The sequence below is a fragment of the Sarcophilus harrisii genome, chromosome 1, assembly GCF_902635505.1.
Source record: "Sarcophilus harrisii chromosome 1, mSarHar1.11, whole genome shotgun sequence".
In the NCBI taxonomy this organism is placed as follows: domain Eukaryota; kingdom Metazoa; phylum Chordata; class Mammalia; order Dasyuromorphia; family Dasyuridae; genus Sarcophilus; species Sarcophilus harrisii.
Genome location: NC_045426.1, coordinates 162531957 through 162553602, shown reverse-complemented (window position 1 = coordinate 162553602; position 21646 = coordinate 162531957). Strand labels below are relative to the sequence as shown.

The window sequence follows — 21646 nt, the reverse complement described above, 5'->3', positions numbered from 1 at the left end:
AGGAAACCAATAGAGTAGGATCCAACAAGAAGATTTCAGAATTCTTGAACACAGAGGCATTAGTATATTTGTGGATGATGGTAAAAGGAACCATTAACCTTCCCACATTCTCATTCAAGTGTCATTCTTGGATCATCTCTCCTTCTCCCTCCTTTACCCTCCTAACCTCCTTATCCGATCAACTGCCAAGTCTTATCAATTCTACTTCCACATTTCTCACAGATTTGCCCTTTTCTTCACTTTCATGAGCCTTCAATATCTTCCATGTGAACTATTGCACAAGTCTCTTAATTGGTCTTTCCTCTTTCCAATCCATACAGAAACATTGATATTCCTATTAACACATGTCAACCACACTTCCTCAAAATTCTTCTACAGTTTTTTAATTGACTATCATAGCATTTCACAGTCTAACATTTAAGGTCCCCTAAAATCTAAGATCTAACTATTTTCTAGTCTTTTTTCATATCACTCTCATTCATGTAATTTCCATTCCAATAAAACCAATCTTATTGTTTTCTTATTTTGATTTCAATTTCAAAAATATTCCAATATTTCAACCATGATACAGGTGGTCACTTATATCTAAGATGTACTTTCTACTCAAGAGCGCATCCCTAAGGATTTTTAGCCTCCTTCAAGGCATAGCTCAGATATACTACACACAAGGCCTTCAAATCCCCTCATTTGTTTTAATAGATTTTTAATGACATATTTTTTTTTTACATTATCTAGATTTACTCCTTTATCTACCTCCCTTCTCACAGAGCCAACCCTTAAAACAAATAACTTTTTTAAAAAGAGAAAAATATACAGCAAAACCAATCAACAGGAAAAAGCCTGACACGATATGCAATGTTCCACACCATAGAATCCAATTTCTGTTCAAGTGTCTTCTCATATCTTTTATTTGGAGTCAATCTTGTTCTTCACAATTTTGCAATAGTATTCTGATCATTTTGTTGTTGTAGAAGTTGGTCACTGTTTATTTTTCTGTTTCTGCTCACTTTATTTAGCATCAATTTGTTGATACTTTTTTTATTCTTCTCTGTATTTACAATATTTATTATTTCTTAAAGAACATTTCATTACATCTCTACATCACAACTTGCTTAGCTAATCACCAGTCTCTGGGTTTCTACGTGATTTCCAGCTCTTTGCAATCACAAAAAATGCTAATATCTTGGAGTATTATACGGAGTTTTTCTTTTTGTCAAAAAGATAGGATATATGCCTAGCAGTGGAATCTCTGAATCAGAATAAAGACTTTTAATCTTTATTAAAGTGACTTTATTTACTTTACTAGCATAATTTCAAACAGCCTTCCTGAATTCCACCTGTAATGTCTGGGCTAGCTTTCTAGAGGTCCTTCGGATGGGCTTTGGTCTCAGCAGGAAAGACACAATGAGAATGGTTAAGAATAGCGTCTAGAGTCTTTATTCTGGCCCAGTCTTAATCTTAGTGCAGGAGGCAGGAGAGCATGGTCAAAGACAGAATGTCAATCTCCCAGTCCTTCTTAAGCCTTATATACCTTATTGCAATTACATCATTACAGCATACTGATTATGTGTGATCTTAGAGAACCATTACATCACCATACTAAGTACTAAGTATATATGTAAACTAGAGAACCATTATCTTATCAATTCCACTGAGTTAACACCTTGTTTGAAGTATACTCCAGAGTTCTGGTTCTCCACCTCCACCAATAATTCAGTAGTGTGTCTGTCTTTTTACAATCCTTCTGTCCCTTAACAGTAAAAGGAAATGTTGGAAGTGGGAAGCATATAAGGAGAAGAGATAATGAGTTCCGTTTGGGACATGCTGAGTATAAATTAACTAGCTGAGTCTTGAATGAAGCCAGAGAAAGCAGAAGGAAGAGATGAGGAGGGAAAACATTCTAGTCCCAAGGAGTAGTCAATGAAAATAATTACAACTGGGAGATAAGAGGATCGTGTATTAGAAACAGCAAGGAGGCCAGTGTTACTGTGTGATAGAATACTGAATTCAATTTTAAACATGTTGTATTTAAGACATCTTCAAGATATGTAATTCCACATGCCTAATAACCAGTTAGAGATATGAGACTGAAGGTCAGAAGTCAGAACTAAACAAGTAACTCTTAACAGTCATCAGTATAAAGAAAGCTTTCAAGGGGATGAGATCATCTAATGAAACAATATAAAGGAAGAAGAGCACCTGGATAATGCCTTAGGGACCCATGCTTTCTATTTTGTCTTAGTAACTCCCATATACCTGGGGCCTGGCACTTAATTGATACATACAGTGCCTACCACCTCACAGATACTTAAACATCTAATAGAATTCAAAGCTTCAAAATTGATACCTCTCTCCTCCAAGTATTTCAAGGACAATGGTTCTTCTACTCCAATTCTCTCTCTACTAACTATAAATTCAACTGGACTTTAACCCAAACCTCTCTGATAATACCTAGTATTTCACCTAGTAATAATTTCTTTTTAGTATTCACTCACAGCAGAAGTTTGAAATTTTTCATATTCTTCTAAATTTAAATCCAAATTCAAAGGACTATTTTGTACACTTAATCCCTATTCTCTGCTTTGTTTTATATTTACTTGAGAATGTTATACCCCACAAAAGCAAATGTAAACTCCCTCAAGGGAGGGCATGGGCTGGTTTTGTTTTTGTTTTTTTAATCTTTTTATCTCCATATTCCTAAAAACTAGCACAATTAACCTTTCAAGATATGGGCTTAATTAACCCAGATCAAGTTGAACTAGGCAAATCAGAAAAATAAGCTACATTTAAATAATTCTGTTATTTACAAAGCATTCCCTTAAGGGAAAAATGTGCAACACCTCCATTTAAATGATTGGGAAAGTGAAGCTGAGATTTGCAGCAGGTCACAAAGCTAGTAAAAGATAAGGACCGTTAGAACTTGTGTCCTCTTATTTCAATTTTATTCTTTCCATGCATAACACAACTCTAAACTTTCACCTTATAACAATGGGAAGGCTGTGGGAAGACAGTAAATTATCTGTCAAACTTCTGAAAAATAATTTGGAAATGGACTACAGTTATCCCTTCCACATCATGAGTTTTCCCATCACAGTTTTAATATACTGCAGATCAACACAAGAAATTAAATGGAAATTTTGAGGGAGTTTTATGGAAGCCAAGGATGAGACGCAAAGTCAAACAAATGAAACAGAAAAAGTTTATAAACTAAGAAACAGCATAAATATATGTAAAGTATTATATATCAACTCATATTTCACAATAAGATACTATAAAGACCCAATAAAAAAAAAATTCAGACCTCTTCTCTGGTATGAAATGACAGCCAAAAAATTTTTTACAAGATTTTCCAGATCACAAGGGCACCATACCCCTAATCCCAAAGTCACTAAAAACACAACCTTTTTGATCTAGTAAACCATTCTGAAAATATCATAAATCCAAAGTAAGTCAAAGAGAGAGGGAAAGATGCCATATATAGATAGCAGAGAATTATAAGGTACACAATTAAAAAAAATTTTTTTTTCCTGACAGCAACATTGGAAACAAAGTAGTTTCTTCACCCCTAAGGTTTACAAATGAGTCTTCCCTTAAATGGGGGAAGAGGGGAGAGAAACTAGTTATGCAAAACTAACCACAGCAATCCTAACTGGTCCATACTCAATCTCCTATCTCTCCCCCCACCACCCAAAAAAAAGTTTTTTTCAGGACAAGAAGGTTCATTATAATTATACTATATTTAATTTCATTTTATTTTAACAGTTTATGCTGTTAATAGCCATTATAGATATCTTTTTGGTTTCCCTTTCTTTACCCTGCATCAATTTAAACAAGTTTTCCCATCTTTTGTCTGAATTCCTCATGTTCTTCATTTGTTTTATTATTAAAGTAATAATAAATTCCCCCCCAAAAAAAGTAACTTATAAGGATGTTATTACTCGTTCATCATCCCTATCAGTAATCCTATATTTTCTCATTAAACTCCTCCTCTGAGTCTCATAAACCACATGGCTGTGGCTGGGGTAACCTAAAAGTGTTGCCTCTTGAATTTCCCTTAACAAAAATTCATCCAAATTACTTCCCACTTTAGCAGATGAAAATTTGTGAATGTGCCCAGCCCCAATGATAGGGACAGGAAAACATAAATAGTCTGGAATGGAGAAAAAATTCAGCAGTGTCAAACTTGCTCTAGAACAAGGGCAAGAGAACTTGATTTCCATCAAGGAAGCCAAGTCCAGAACATTATATATACTCTCAAATTTTGTTAATTTTGGTTAGTTCTGCTAAACTGCTTTCCTTTTTTTTTCTTATTTTACATTCTCTGATACATGGGACACATTCCAGGGTAGGGAGGAAAGATCAATATATTTGGAAATAAAAGTCAAGCAAAAACAAATTATATCAATAAAAATAAATGGTTATTCACTGACTGGTGCCACTACCCTTCCCCATAGATAAAGAAGTCTAGGTCCCCAAGATGGACCTGACACTAAGGGCAAGTACAGAAAAATAAAAGGTCCAGAGAAATAAGTTGGTTGTCCCATGATGATTGGAAGATAAATGAAATAGTATAGATTCAATTCCATTCCCCAACTTTTTATATCAAATGCAATGTCTCTTTCATGAAATATAAGATATCTAAGATTGAAGATTCTGAGAAAAAGATTCTATAAAAAAGGGAGGGGGAGTATCTAGATGGCACAGTGAATAGAGTGCAGGCCCTTAAGTCAGGAAGACCCTAGTTCAAATTTGACCTCAGACACTTAACACTTACTAGCTGTATGACCCTGGACAAGTCATACTTAACCCCAACTGCCTCACAAAAATAAATGAAGGAAGGAAGGAATGCAGTATATGGGAAAGAAATATATGGGAGAAATCACAGCCTGAGCTATGATGTGTAATATAGATAATGAGAAGAATAAAAATTGTTGCCTTTTTATAAGCACATTAACTCTTTCAGGCTATAGTACAAATCAATAGTAGGTTGAATGGCTTTTGACTGAACATACAAATAATAACAACAACAATAACAGCATTAGTATATGGTTATTTAAGGTTTGCACAAGATTTTACATGCAACTCATTTGATCCTCATTATCAAACAAATATTCAGTAATATTCATCATGCCTCTTTAAAAAGAAGTCTTGAGTTCTTCCAAGGTATGCCAGTATGATAGATCTAACCAAACTCAAAAGGCTTTAATTATGAGTCTAACAATGGCTTAGAATGTCCAATGCCTTCCTAAACTTGGAGATTTTCAAACCAGGATAAATGAAAGGTAATAACTTTTTCTAGTACAAAAACTCTTCAAAATCTGCTAATGGAGTAGCAACAGTGGTATAGTGCTTCTCACACTGACAAAATTACTGAGCCCTTAATTATAGAAGTATTAATCATAATTATAGCATACTAAATAAATGTTATGCAATATACAAGAAAATGATTTCTTTTATGATTATTCTTCATTGAATTCTCAGCTTTAAATTTTGATTTTGAATTGCAGGCAATTTTTTTTCTAAACAGTTCATTTGTATTCATAAACGTGATATTGTCAAATTATTTTAATATAATATACTTGTCATTCTGTGAGGGTTTATGACTTCTCATTCAGTTTAAAGGGCATTTTCATCCAACCATCTGTCTCCTTTTTTGTTTTTAACATCCACTTTTGGTAATGTTGATCTAAACATTTTAATATAGTATTTCATATTTTCAAGCCTTACAAAAATATTAGAAGTTTGTGACCCAGTCTTTTACTCAAAGAATTTTAATGGATCTAGTGTCTATAATAATATGCTTATTATAATAAAAAAGTATTTTATGACTTATTTCATATTTTTAAAATTATGTTAATAACATTTAAATAAATACCAAAAATTTCAAAAATTTCAAAATTCACATTTTTTTTTTTTTTACCAAATTGTCTCCATATAAAACACAGGCAATAAATAATCACTTTCATAACATCATTTTCTCATGTCCCTTTCTCACCTGTCTGCTCTCCTCAGTCTCTTTTGTTGAATCCACCATCCATATCTCACATCCTTAACTATGAACTTTATCCTAGTTTGTTACTCAGTCACATATGACTCTTCATGACTCCCCCATGGACTATGCACTGCAAACCAGCTCCTTCTATCTTCCACTACCTCCCAAAGTCTCTCCAAGTTCACGTCATGATTCTGTGATACTCTCTGTCTACCCCATCCTGTCATCTCCTTCTTTTGCCTTCAAGCTTTCCCAACATTAAGTCCCTTTCCAATGAGTCCTGTCTTCTCATTATGTGGCCAAAGTACTGAAACTTCAATATTTGATCATCCAGTGAATAGATTGAGCCAATTTCTTTAAGTACTGACTGATTTGATCTCCTTGCCATCCAAGGGACTCTCAAAAGTCTTTTTTAACACTACCATCGAAAGCACCAATTCTGTAGCTGTCAGCTTCCCTTATAGTCTAATCCTTATACCCATACATGGAAAAACCATATCTGTCCACAGGGACCTTTGTTCGCAAGATGATATCTATACATTTTAATATTCTATCCAGATTTGCCACAGCTTTCCTTCCAAGGAGCAAATATCTTTAAATTTCCCGATGATGGCACAGTCCTGATCATGACTGCAGTGATCTTGGTGCCCAAGAATATAAAATCTAATACGGCTTCCATTTCTTCTCCCTCTATTTTCCTGGAAGTGATGGGAGCAGTTGTCAAGATCTTAGTTTTTTGGCTTCAAGCCAGCTTCAATGCTCTCCTCTTCCATTTAAACTGGGTCCTATTCTCTATCAGAAGAGATGGGATCATTAGATCACATAATTTCAGTTACTGACTCTATATAAATAATTACCAGATCTATACATTCAGGCTTTATCTCTGTCTTGATTTCTTTATCAGCAAGTGACAAATGGAGGATCTGAAATGGATACAAACATCTAAAACTCAATATATCTAAAACAAAGCTCATCATTCCAGCCCTCTCTTCAATCCCACAGCTCCTTCAGAACTTCCTATTTCTGTCACATGATTCTTCCCTCTCCTTCACCCCACATATCCAAGTTGCCAACTCTCATTAATTCAACTCCTATGACACTTCTTGAATTTCATTCCCTTATTTCTACATGTGTACATGACTACCAACTTATTTCATGTATCTTCTTACATCTGTAATTACCTAATATTTGCTTTGTATCTGTTTATATATGTACACATTCTGTCTCCCACAAGAGAATGCAAGTTTCTTAAAGGCTACCACTTCACTTTTGTTTTGATCGGAGAGAGTGGACAATGGAGGATTCCTTTAGAGTCTCCATTTAGGGAGGGCAACCAACTAATTTTCTACCTGGACTTCATCATGTCTTAGCACCAAGTACCTTCCCTCTGCCCCTTCTAACTTCGTTCAATGTAATTGTCTTCTACCATTAGACTACAAATTTCTCAAGGACAGGAACTGCCTTTTGCCATTCTTATTATTCTTAGAATTTAGCACAGTACTTGCAATATAATAATAATAAGCATTTAATAAATATTTAGACTGATTTGTTTTTAATCCCCACAACTTAACACAATGTCTTCCACACAGCATTTGCTTACTAAATGATGTTAATTGAATGGCAGAATCTTTTATTTTGGGTATGAAGAAAGAATTAATATTAATCTTAAAGATTAGGTTATAAAAGGAAGATATGTGCATCTATGATTTGACATGAAGTAAATCCACATCTATGTAATAAGCTACTATAATGTAACTCTATTGTACCTGAAATTGGATTTTCCTAATAAACCAGTCATCCTTACATAGGCTAAATGATCTTTAGCAAAGGTATACTTTATTTTATGCACAGAAAAATGGCTGCTCAAGTTCCAATAAATACTGCTTTGTTTCTGTTCATATCAGAGGATCACTAACTGCCATTTTCTTTATTATTGACTTATGAAGAACAAATTAGTGTCACTGCAAATGTCCAATTATTACATGAACAGAAAGACCTTTTCACAGCTCAAAATGAGAATTCAATTTGCATAAAATATATAAATCTCTTTTTTTCTCTTATTAAGTTCATGCTCACATATCACATGCTCATATACTGGAAATAATACCAGACTTGAGGGAACTATAATCATGTGCACACACACACAAAAAAATACTGAAACAGTCCTGGAAAAGAGAGGAAGAAATAAATTGTATTTTTCTTAAGGAAGCTCAGAGTGCAAAATGCTGCATATTCTAATAAATGTGGTCACAGATAAAGGCAATTGTATTTCTTACAACTTGACAATGACTTATAAAAGCTAAAGATATCAATAATGTATTAACTTTAAAAACAAATTTTAAGGGAAAGAGAATGATTTAAAACCATAATAGCATGGGAAATGAGTGTGGACCACAACATAGCATTTCCACTTCTGTTTTTTTGTTTTTGTTTTCCTTCTCAGGTTATTTTTACCTTATTTCTAAGTCCGATTTTTCTTGTGCAGCAAAATAACTATATGGATATGTATACATACATTGTGTTTAACATATACTTTAACATATTTAACATGTATTGGTCTACTTGCCATCTAGGGGAGAGGGTGAGGGTAAGGAGGGGAAAAGTTAGAACAGAAGGTTTTGCAAGGGTCAATGCTGAAAAATTACCCATGCATATATCTTGAAAATAAAAAGCTATAATAAAAAAGAAATTAACTTTAAAAAATAAAGAAAAATAAAGAAAAAGTATCTTTGATCTAAAAAGGAAAAAAAAAAACATAATAGCAGACTTAAGAGTCAGGAGACCTGAATTTGAATTCTGGATCTTAACACTTACTAATTGTACAACCATAAGTAAGTCCCTTAACTTAATCTGGCCTCAGTATCTTCAGCTATAAAATAATAATAATACTGCATTGCCTACCTGAACAACTGATGTAAAAATAAACAAACAAGCAAACAAATAAATAAATAACACTTTGTAAACCTTTAAGTGCTTTACATATACTTTAATAATTTAAGAACATGTGGTTTTGTCAACAAGAGTTCTGTCCATCAACAAAGAATGCAACTCCTCTTTGACTTGATCTTTGAGACTTTGTGGTCAAAAAATGTTTACGACTTAGGGATGAGCCTTTTTGAACACAGTCCTTAATATGACAGACCTATAGTCTCTAATCAGGCTTGCATCTGAAGTCTTTTCAAACCAATTAGAGCTTGTGTGCCCCTGACAAAGTCTTTGGTCACCACATCAAGAAGTATCAGAAGAGATTTTTAGTGGAAAAAAATATAATGTAACTGTGGGATTAAAACAAGCCCCCTTCCTCATCTACATTTTACCCTGATTCCTTAATTACATACCAAGATTAAAGTCTATAATGGTGCCTCAACATTCAGCTACTTCAAAACTCCTATAATTCCCTCACATCTCTCAAATTGGCTGATGACAGGAAAAGATAATGTTAAGTGTTGGAGGGGACGTAGGAAAATTGGGACATTAATGCCTTGCTGGTGGTAGTGTGAAATGATCCAACCATTCCGGGGAGCTGGAACTATGCCCCAAAGGACTATAAAACTGTGCATACCCTTGACTCAACAGTGCCATTACTGGGTTGGTATCCCAAGGATACCATAAAGGAGGGAAAAGGCCCACATGTGCAAAAATGTTTGCTCTTTTTGTGGTAGCAAAGAAATGGAAAATGATTAGATACCCGTCAATTAAGGAATGGTTGAACAAATTGTGATATATGAAAGTAATGGAATATTATTGTTGTATTTTTAAAAAATGGTAAACATGCTGATTTTAGAATGGCCTGGAAAGATTTACATGAACTGATGCTGAGTGAAATAAGCAGAACCAAGAATATATAGTACAATATCTTTCTTTCTTTTTCTTTTCTTTCTTTTTTTTTTTTTTTTGCTGAGGCATTTGGGGTTAAGTGACTTGCCCAGGGTTACACAGCTAGGCAGTGTGAAGTGTCTGAGGTCACATTTGAACTCAGGTCCTCCTGACTTCAGGGCTGGTGCTCTATCCACTGTGCCACCTAGCTGCCCCGAGTACAATATCACAAGAAGAATGTGCAATGATCAACTATGAAAGGCTTGGTTCTTCTTAGCAGTTTAGTGATCCAAAACAACCTCAATAAACTTTGGACAGAAAACGCCATCTGCATCCAGAAAAAAGAATTATGGAGATTGAATGTAAATCAACCCATGCTATGTTCACTTCTTTTTTCTAAATTTTTTTCTTAATCTCTCCCATGGTTTTTCCCTTTTGCCAGGTGTCCTGCCCAGTCCCCCTCAGCCATTTGCAGCTCCTCTTCAGTGAAGGCAGCAGTACACAGAATTGTCAAGTTGGAGCCCATAATGCTGAGGTTTTGTGCCTCAGCAGACAAGTCTGGGGCAGTTTCTGTAGGATGATGTAAATACAGTTCTTCAGTCTCCCAAAACAGTAGTACTGGAAGGGGCACAGAGAGACCTACATACTTAGTAAAAGCAACAACAGGAACAGCAGGTGTAGAGGTAGCCTAGGTGGAGGCAGTGGCAGCTGATGACTCAAGATTCCCGGCAATTCCAAACCCTAGGGCAGCAGCCGGACCCCAGGGCTGCAAAGATAGGACCAAAGCATTGGCCTGCACATTTACCACCCTACCCCCAAGAAAGGTAGGACAGCATGGAGGGGGGAGGGGGAAGAAAGGCAAGAGGAAGAGTTCCTCTCAAAAAAGTAAGTTGGATCAAGAAGGGAGAAGGCTGACTGGGCTGGGCTGGCTTGTTACTCAGCAGCTAGAAGCCCTATTTGCCTCAACGGAGCACTAGGAAAGGAGAGAGAAGTTACAGACTAGAGATGTACTCCTTGTGGGAAAAATTCATTGGGTACTGCTTATTTTCAATATTCCTTGTGCCTTATGGCACCAATTAACAATAAGTACTGAGATACCACCGTATTATCTTCCTATTACATATATCCAAGATATTATAAAGCACTTCCCGGTGTTCTTCAAAAATGGATGACTACTTCACACTTCTGGAGTATTAAAGTAGGCAGAAATGATACAGTCTACAAGAACCTAAAAAATCTTGCCAAATATTACAAAACTAAAAGGGTATGTGTTGTGTTTTCCTCTATTATCCATTGGTTAGTAAGTATTTGGACTTTCTTGTTGCTATTGCTGCTGTCCAGTGACAGTGATTCTTTGTGAGCCTATAGACCACACCATACCAGTATTGTTCACGAGATTTTCTTGTCAAAGACAATGGAGTGGCTTGCCATTCTCTAGTGAATTAAGGCCAAAAGTGGCTTGCCCAGGGTCACAAAGCTATTAAATAGCTAAATCCAAATTTGAACTCAGGTCTTCCTGACTGCAGGTCCCAGACTCTATCCATTGAGCCATCTAGCTGCCTCTAAATGACTTCTAAATATATGTAGAACAAAAGCTAAGGGCACAGTTGGCCAACAAAGAAACTTCCACAACAGAGATAATCAATTATAAGGCTATGAATTACATTGGGGGGAGGAGGAAGAGAGAATACCCCACTAAAGTAATTTTCTCGAAAGTGAAAGGAACCTAGTTCAATTGAACTATTCTAACTTGGAGCCTTGTCTCACCTATTCATATAGCATGTTAAAGCTACAGGAGCCCTTAAAGATTAACTAATTCAATCTCTATATCTCACATAAGAAAAGATAGTATTTTAAATAAGTTTCTCAATGGCATACATTTATTAAGTATCAGTCATGAATCGCCACTCATCACATCATTTTGTTTTGATCCAAAACTATACATGACAACAAAATTCAAGACACAACAACTTTTCCACTCACAAGTAGAATACAAAGGCTAACTGTGACTTTTAAATGTTGAAGCCAAATTTATTTATACTTACTATTCTCCTATAAGCCAAATGGTCAACAAGAAATTTCATTAAATGTTTATTCGATGCTATACACTGTTACTAAGTGCTAAAGATACAAAGAGGGGCAAAAATACGATTGCTGCTCTTTAAAACAGTTATGTAAAATTCATTTTCCATTTCTACCATTCCTGTCAAATGATTACTGTTTTCTCTTTCTATATATGGCACATTGTTGACAGCATAAAAATAAAGATGCAGAACTGACTCATTATCTTCTCATCATTATGCTTTCTTCTGGTTCAAAGGAGATTTTGACTTTTGATTTCATCTGACTGTAGAAAACTGATATGCAAATTTATTCCCCTATTGGTAATGATCTTTTCTTCTTAAGATATGAGCAATTTCATCTTGTGCATGTGATATCTGTCACTAAACACAAGTAGTACTTTCTGAAATTTCTCTTCCTCAAATATTTATATTAGATACTAGAAGCACAGCATTTAAAATAAAAATAATTTTGTCTTCAAAACAGAAGAGGCAATATGGTCATTGTAACTGTGTAATGCACTCCATATTTGGAGTTATAGAATATGAGCTCAAAGTCTGGCTCTGCCATTTGCTAACTGAATAATCTGGGATAAGTTACTTCAAGTGGTTAGTTTTCTCACTTGTGAAATAAGAAGATTGGACTAAAATAAGATAGCCTACATATAACGAAGATGTGTCTACAATTATCAGAATTCCAAACTGACATATTTAAACACAAAAGTGAAAATGAACTTAGATAAAGACTATAATAACTAAAATTATCAATGTTTCATATAGAAGTTTAGTTGATGTAAAATAATCGTCATACAAGAAAACCAAAAGCTTGAAATTGTCTTATCCACCATTTCCTGGCCAAGGAGAAATGGTGTCAAATGCAATGTCAGTTTAGCAGAGAAACATTTTTGCAAAAATGTTATAAATAACACTTGTGGAAGATTTTAGAAGTACTGCCCCATAAACAGGAATAGTCTAGGGGGGAAAAAAAACTGAAGAAAGTTTGATATGAAACTCAACTAACCCAAAACATAGCAATGATAGTTACAGATCAAACTAAAAAGAAGACAAGAGTTTTGTAAAAACAAGAGCATGTCTGCCAGTGTTTCCCTAATAATTTTTATCACTGATGACACTGGAACCACAACTTTTGAACTCTCCCACCATCAATTCCCAATACATTGATAAAAACAGAAATGATATTTTTAAAAAATGAGGTCAGAAAGAGTATGTAAACCACACCAACTGTAAACAAAAGTGGTATTGAAGATATTAACTGTGAAAGCATTAAAGTTCTAAAATAAAAGGAAAATACCAAACAGGAGAGAAGAGACAAAGGACAGCATATTTTTACCACAAAAAAGACAACTGAGGAAGATATCTGTAACCAAATAGCAATTTTGTTGATTGTATAAAGTCCCCAAACATTCATAGCTACTCAAGAACAATCACCAGCTAACAAGAGATCAGCCTAACAGACCTCAAGAGTTTGCAAATGGAATAAATGCCTATTATCTAAACCAGAAGTGTCAAAAACTAGCAGCCTGCAACAGGACCCAATAAATAAAAATACAATGGAACAGAAATAGTTAACATGTGGTTTTGTAAGTCAGTATACAGCCAGCCAGGATCTTTATGTACAGTTTAATAGCCTTATTTCTATTAGATTTTGACACCACCACTGATCTTTAAAAATGGAATGCAGTTAGAAGGGTGGCCAATAAAGTGAGATAGAGAGATAAGTTACAGTATATCTATAGTATATTATTAGAGACATGAAAGGATAAGCCGAGAGATAAGAGACAGACAGACAAGTTCATCTTAACAATGGGCCCAGAATTGAATGGAAGGAAAAACACAAAATAAAGTTACCCAACAAAATCCCATCTTTTCAACACTAATTTTAGTCAAGAGTAAATCGCTGAAGAATCATAATTGCAAGAGACTCCAAGAGCAGTGGAAAGATGCATGATGGGCCTAAGACAGTTCCAGTGTATTACCAATGATGATTTGTATGCAGTTAGTAGCATAAAATATATTACCTAAGAAATACACAATTAGAATAAAATAAGCTGATGACATAAGGAGAACAAATGATTGAGAATACTAGACAGCCCAAGTGTTACAGGAATACTCATGGAAGATAAGAATTAGAGGAAGATTTCAAGTATATGGGGCAGGAGAGGAAGGGAGGAGAATCCTCTATAAAAAATTTATGAAAGGATATAATGGTATACTTAAAGAATTCTGGAGAACTAATTAAAAATTAATTGAAATAATTAACAACTTCAGCAAAGTTGTAGGATATAAAATAAATCCACATAAATCATCAGCATTTATATATATTGCGAACAAAGTCCAGCAAGAAAAAAAGATAGAAATTCTACTTAAAATAACTGCAGACAATATAAAATATTTGAGTGTCTACCTGCCATGACAAACCCAGGAATTATATAAACACAATTACAAAACACTTTCCACACAAGTAAAGTCAAATCTAAATAAGTAGAAAAACCTTCATTGTCCATGGGCCAACCTGATGTAATAAAAATGACAATTCTACCCAATTTATTTTTTCAATGCTATACCAAATTAATAAAAATTTATTTTACAGACCTAGAAAAATAATAAAATTCATCTGGAAGAACAAAAGATCAAGAATCTCAAGGGAATTATTTTTTTTAATGTAAAGAGAGGTGGCTCAGCAGTACAAGATCTCAAACAGTATTACAAAGCGATCAAAGCAATCTGGTACTGGCTAAGAAATAATGGTAGATCAGTGAAATAGATTAGTTAACAAAATACATAGTAGTAAATTACCATTGTCATCTAATGGTTGACAAACCCAAAGATCCAAGATTTTAGAAAAAGAAATCATCCTTTGAAAACCAGAAAGGAGTTTAGCCCAAACTAGGTATAGACGAACAACTCACACTGTATACTGAGATGAGGTCAAAATGAGTATATGATTTTGACATAAAGGATGAATATCATTAGCAAATTAGTAGAACATGGAATATTTTAAACTCTCAGATCTATGGATGAGGGAAAAATTTATGATCAAATAAGAGATGGAGAACATTACAAGATATAAAATTAATCATTTTGATCACATCACATAAAAAGGGTTTTGCAACCAAGATTACAGGAAATTGGGAAAACATAAGAATGAGTCATTTCTGAACTGATAAATATTGAAAAGATTTGAATAAGCAATTTTCAGACAATGTAATCAAAGCAATTTATAATCACATAAAAATTGCTTTAAATCACTATTAATCAGAAAAATTAAAATTAAAACAACTCTGAGTTATCACACACACACACACACACCAACCTATTAGACTGCCTATTATGCCAAAAAAGGAAAATGATAGATATTGGAGGGGCTATGCAAAAATAGGGACACCAATGTACTGCTGGTAGAGTTGTAAACTGATCCAACCATTGTGGAAAATACTTTAGAATTATGCCCAAAGATCTATAAAATCATGGGTATTCTTTGACCTAATCACTATATCTTATATTATAGCTACAGTTATGCCTTTTATTAGTAGCACAGAATTAGAAATTGAAGGAATGTATATCTATTGAGGAATGATAGAAGTTGCCACATATGAGTGTGATTGAATACTATTGTCCTAATACTTTGAAATAATGAGCAGAATGCTTTCAGAGAAACTTGGGAAGATTTACATGAACTGATGCAAAATGAAATGAGCCGAACCAGGAAAAAAAACGGTAACAGTAATATTAGCAATAGTAATACTATATGCATTAATAGTAAAAACAGTAATAGTAATACTGTATGATGACTAAGTGTGAATGACTTAGCTATTCTCAGCAATAAAATGATCTAAAATAATCTCTTAAAAAGTATGATGAAAAATGCTATCCATTTCAAGAAAATAACTGCTCTGGGAGTCTAAATGCAGATTGAAGTATACTTTTTTGCTTTTTTTTATCCGTGTTTGTTTTGCAACAAAATTATGAGTTATTATCAGAAAATGTTTGATTTATACACCTATTTGCCTGAGGTCACATAAAAATTTCACAAGTAGCAAAAGTTTAAGAAAGCTTAATCTATATCAAACTGGTAAAGGGTGATAGGGAGAGGGAGAATTTGGAACTCAAAATGTTTTTTAAAAAAAGGTTAAAATGTTTTGTTTACTTGTAATTGAGAAAATGGGAGGTGGGGTGGGAGGGGAGGCTCTTCAGAAGACACAGAAAAGGGTTTGCATAGGTTAAGATGAGGATAGATAACAGAATTAACCATATAGATGAGATCATGGATCCACTGAAGTAATGACTATACTTTAATAGGTAGTGAAATCCTCCATTAGTTAAAGGTCCTAGTAAATATGATATAATAATAAATAATAAAAAACAATAACATATCTATATTATTTTATATTATATTATATATTATATCTATACTCATATGCAACTACAGCAATTCTAACACAACCTAGAAAAAGTTGCCTCTGAAAATGAGAAATGAACAAAAGACCATGAAGATCACTATTCCTTGGAGAAGGTCCTAACTAAGTGAAACAGTCACCAAAACAGAGATCAAAAGAACCTGAAACTCCCTGAACAAGTAAACATTTAATTTTTGTTGTGATATGCAATGTTGGTTTATTTGCAAAACAGTACAAAGAAGAATAACAGAAAACTATGGACATTTACAAAAAAAAAAAAAATTGAGAAACATTGGAAGATTAATACATTCAAATCTCGAAAACATTACCTAATTTACAGGGCTGATTGATAAATGAAATAATGAAATTTAAGACCTGCTTCACTACAAATGCTATGTTCATTTTTTTTCCTGTTTTTTTCTTCTTAAGATTTTTCCCTTTTGTCCTGATTTTTCTCTACCAACATGATTTATAAAAACATGTGTATTTAAAAAGTTAATATACATGTATAATCAAAAGAAAGAAAAAACAATTTCTTAAAAAAATACCTATTTCTCTAAAACTACCAGTATTCTATTCTTCCTAACACCCTTTTAATGAAATGAAAGATCATGCAGAATAAAAAGAAATATTAACTCATGAAAAAATGTCACTAAAAATAGGAAGCTCTGAAAAGAAAGTATATAGTATTTTAAGTCTAAATAAAATACTTTTAATTATTAAAAAGAGAAGTGGAAGAGAATTTAAATGTCAGATCAAGAAATTTCTATCCTTAGAGCATATGGAAGAAGGAAGAGTATAAGAACTTTACAAAGAACAGGGGTTCATGTCCTTACTACCCTCCTGTGAATTGTAGCCAATCCCTATTCAGAATGGCTTACACTCAATCAAAGTAATTTTTGTTCTAGTGTGTTTTAGTATATTTTCTGTAACAAAAGTTCCACTAAGGTATAGTTCAATAACTGTAGAGTGACTGAGCCAAAATTCATATCTAGTCTTCCTGTCATACCGTCATGACTTAGTCACCATCTTTTAAGGATGCTGGGTCATCATCTGGAAATTGAGCAAGTGGGTTCAGATCCTCCCCTAACCCTAGATACTATGATTCTGTGATCCGTATTTCCATAAAACACTTAAAATTTGCCTTTTACAAGTGCCTTGGAAACCACAACCATGTCACTCTACTCAGGCTCAAAGCCACATAACTTCCCAAAAGCAGACTGGCCATATCCAGCATAATGGTAGTTGCTATACAAAAAAAAAAAAAAAAAAAAAACGGGTCAAGGGAGTTTTTAATGCATTAAGGAATCTTAGTAGGTGAATCATAAGCAAAAGAAAAATAACATCTGCCTCAAATCACTAACTCAAGCATTTGGTAACACAAAGTCATATCAACAATTAAATTAGGGTCCCTTCACCTTTTTTTTTTTTCATGTGCCATGGACTCCTTTAGAGTTTAATGGTATCTTTGGATTCCTCAGAATGTTTTTAAATTAGTATAATAAAATACATGAGATCACAAAGGACACAAGTCATATTGAAATAGTTCGAAAACTTTTTTTAAATTCATAGACTCCAAATTAAGAGACTGAACAAAATTCTTAAAAAGAATATTATTCAAATATCCTTTTTCTTCAGCATAGGCATAAAGAGGGCAAAGAAAAAGGGCACAATTTACATACTGCACCCATAATTTTCTCTTCCTTTTACTCACTTAAAAAACTGCTTCAACAGGGCACTAAAGCATTATCTGTTTAATGCTTAAATACAATTACAAAATATAGTTAGCCCCCTTTTCATTAGAAGAAAACTACATGTCTATTAATTGGGAAGTGTTTGAACAAATTAAGCTCTATAAATAAAGTGAAATTGGTCTTTTTTACTTAGAAAAATGAATTCTATGAAGTGACTGCATGTATTCAAATTCATGCTATTCAAATTATGTAAGTAAATAAAATATGGGGAGCTGCTTCCAGCCCAATGTAAACATACAATGAGAACTGGAATAATATAACTATTTCATAGGATTTATCATAAACACAAATATGAACCTCACTGAATTATTTTGCCACAAGCAATAAAAAAAATTATATATCCAGAGACCTGGGAAGGCCTATATAAAATGATTCAGCGTTAAGTGAACAAAACTAAGAGAACAATTTACATAGTAAAGACAATAGTGTCAAGAAAAAGGAATCTTAAAACACTTAAGAATTTGGTCAATGGATTAACCAACCATGATTCCATAAGACTAACTAGTATGAGAGGCATGCTATTCACCTCCTAACAGTGGGGTGATGAATGCAAGGTTCAGAATGATGCATACCTTTTGGTATATCTCAAATTATGAATCTGTCTTGCTTGATTAAGCTTATTGGTTACAAGGATTGTGGCTTCCATTGTTTTTAATTTGGAAGGGAAGAAAAAAATTAATGAACAATAAAAAAAAAATTCCACATACAAATTAGAATAGAAAAGGCATTATATATGAAAATTACAATCAATTATATACAGCTTGCAGTTTTTTTTAAGTATATTATAAATTCAACTTGCTTCTTGTAAAGCTATCCTGCTTGTCTTTTTTCCTTCAGTTTATCTCTTCTGAGCATTTAAAAGAATGCTTTTTTCTTTTCTATTTTTGCAACACAATTTCTAACTGCCCTTTTTCCCCTCCATATCCTCAGTACTTAGCACAATGCCTGGCACATAATAATTGCTTAATAAAATGCTTGCTGACATAAATCAAAAATGTCATTTTTATGTCTTCTAGTTAAAAGTTACTCAAAAGAACTGCATGATAGTTTCCACAGGTAGAATAGAAAAAATCCCACATCTAGAGTCAGGAGATCTGGATTTAATTTGTTAGCTGAACAACCATGAGAAAATCACAAGGCACTATGTTGTAGTATTTATGACACAGGATTTGGAGCCAAGAAGACCTAAGTTCAAATCCTATCTCAGATACTAGCTGTGTGACTGTTCATTAGCACTTGATCACTTGGGTCAAAATTTCCTCAGATATAAATTGGAAGTGTTAGTCTCATTGAGTTTCCCATCTGTAAAACGAGAATAACAAAATTTTTCACTGCCTCAGTATTATCTGACAAGTTATTTTGTAAACTTTAAAGCACTACAAATATGAATTATTAAAATTTAATGTTTTTTTGGTTTGGTTTTTTTTTTTGGTGAGGCAATTGGGGTGATCTGCCCACTATCTCACACAGCTAGTAAGTGTTAAGTGTATGAAGCCAGATTTGAATGTCAGTTCTCCTGACTTCAAGGCCAGTACTCTATCTACTGTGCCCCCTAAAGTTGTCTTAAATGTCATTTCAATTCTTTTAAGAATGTCCCTCCTTTGTAAAGGCGAAACTATGCATACATTTTGAAAATAAAAAGCTTTTTTTAAAAAATGTCCCTCCTTTAACAGAAGGAGAAAAAAAAAAACAAAAACCTCTATGAACTAATTCAAAAACTTAGAGAAAGGACTCTCGGGGACCAAATCCAACTTCTTCATTTTACAACTGAGCAAACTAAAGCCCAGCAAAAATAAGATGAAGTTTAGCTAACTTCATACAGCTAGTTAATAGTGGAGGCAGAGTAGTAAAACCCAGATCTCCTGACTTAAGACAATCATACACTGAATGGAATCTGGAGGTATTTCCTTTCCACTGATGTTTTCCAAATCCAATCACATAATTTTTTTTTTTAATTTAACCTATAATTAGTAATTAAAAACTTAAAACATTCTTATATTTTCCTTCCGATTTTTTTTCCCTCTTTACTCTTTGTAAATGGCATCAATCAAGAACCTTACATCTTGAAAAACAACTTTCACACACACACTCCTATAACCCTTGAAATTTTAACAGCTTTAGTACAGTCCAGAATCCTGGGTTTTGAGTCGGAATCAAAGAACTATCGATTTAGAGCCTGCAATGACCTAAGAGTACATCTAGTCCCACTCACGCTGGAAGAAACTCATCTGGTGAGAGAAGGAAAGGGACTTGTCCAAGAGCTCGAGTTTTGAATCCTGGATCTGTAACTGTGCCGAACAATTAATTACCTTCTCTGGGCCACAGTTTCTTTTCTTGAAAAAGAAATGGGGGAAGGGGTGGAAGGTTTGGACGACGTGATTCGCACAGCGAATAGGGAACTGGAATCCAGGGCCGGATAGCTAGTCGGGGCTTAATAAATGCTTGCCGATAGATGGGTCAGGAAGAGCTCTAAGACACCAGCTGTAAGTGAGTCACTGAAAGTGAGCCTCAGTTTCCTCCTCTGCAAACGAAGGAGCTGGTCTCCCTGGTCTCTTGCAGCTCTAAATCTCCTCCAAGCTCCCAGCACGCCGCCCTCCCCCCCCACCTCCCTCCAGCTCTCTCTGAACTCGCCCAACCCTTCTCTGAATTTCCCTCCGTAGCCTTCCCGGAGGAAGGCAGGCAGATCCTTCCTATCGTCAGCACGACTTAGTGGCTGTCACCTCCTCCCTGCTCCGAGCCCCAGCAGGCGCCAACGAGACCCCCTAAGAATGCACCGCCCCTGAATCTCAGTTTCCCCATCTGCAAAATGGGAACGCCGTCCAGGCGTCGCCCAACCCCCGGGCTGCTCACTTTTTCAAGTCGCTGCTGAAGAGGCCGAAGGCTCCCGAGGGGGACGTGGCGGGGGTGGCCTCCTGGCCCAGCTCGGGCGGCTCGCCGCCGGCCAGCTGCTCATTGTACGAGAGGCTGTTGCCGGACATGGCCTTGGCCTCGGCGCGCGCGCGCTCGTTCGTCCGCCCTCGCTCTCGCTGCCGCTGGCCCGTGGGTCCGGGACGCTGGCTCGCGCGCTCCCCGCTCGGCCTCTCACGTCCGACCCGGGGGACCTCGACTACTCCCTCGCCCGCAGGAGGCTCCCGGAACAAAACTAGTTCAGGGGCCGCGACGTTCGCGCAGGCGCTTTGGGACTCGCCGCGGCCGCGGGAGCCGGGAGGCCGAGCTCCGGCGCATGCTCAGTACGGACCGCCCCCGGGTCGGCTACCCCTGGAGCTCTAGCGACCTGTTCTCTGGACGCGGAGTTTGCCCTAGAACCCACCCAGCGCCTTGGCCGCCTTCAAGACTCTGCCCTCGCTGGTTGGGAGAGAGTGGGGAAGATTTGCTTCGGACACATTTTTTAACCTACTAGGGGCTAAGGATTCCTTTGCTTGGATTGCACCGCGTAAGCTAGTTGCTATTTCCTGAAATTTTCCTAACCTGTTTTTTTGACTTTTACCATTCCCGCAATTTATTCTGCCTATTTCCATAGGTTACAAGAGTTTTGCTTTTCTTTTTTTCTTTTCATTGGAGATTGTTCATTGGAAAACAAAATCCATCGTTATTACGTTGAATCTT

At 35.2% G+C, this 21646-nt stretch overlaps 1 protein-coding gene across 1 annotated transcript in view; it reads right to left on the bottom strand.

Annotated features, from left to right (window-relative positions):
• The window catches only part of AP3B1 (adaptor related protein complex 3 subunit beta 1), a 309786-nt gene extending 288604 nt beyond the window's left edge, over positions 1–21182 (bottom strand). Inside the window, exon 1 of the mRNA XM_003759422.4 lies at positions 20891–21182. Within this exon, the coding sequence (XP_003759470.1) occupies positions 20891–21018 (128 nt within the window). The 5' untranslated portion in view covers positions 21019–21182. The remainder of the gene's footprint in view (positions 1–20890) is intronic.
• Positions 21183–21646: the final 464 nt, after the last annotated feature.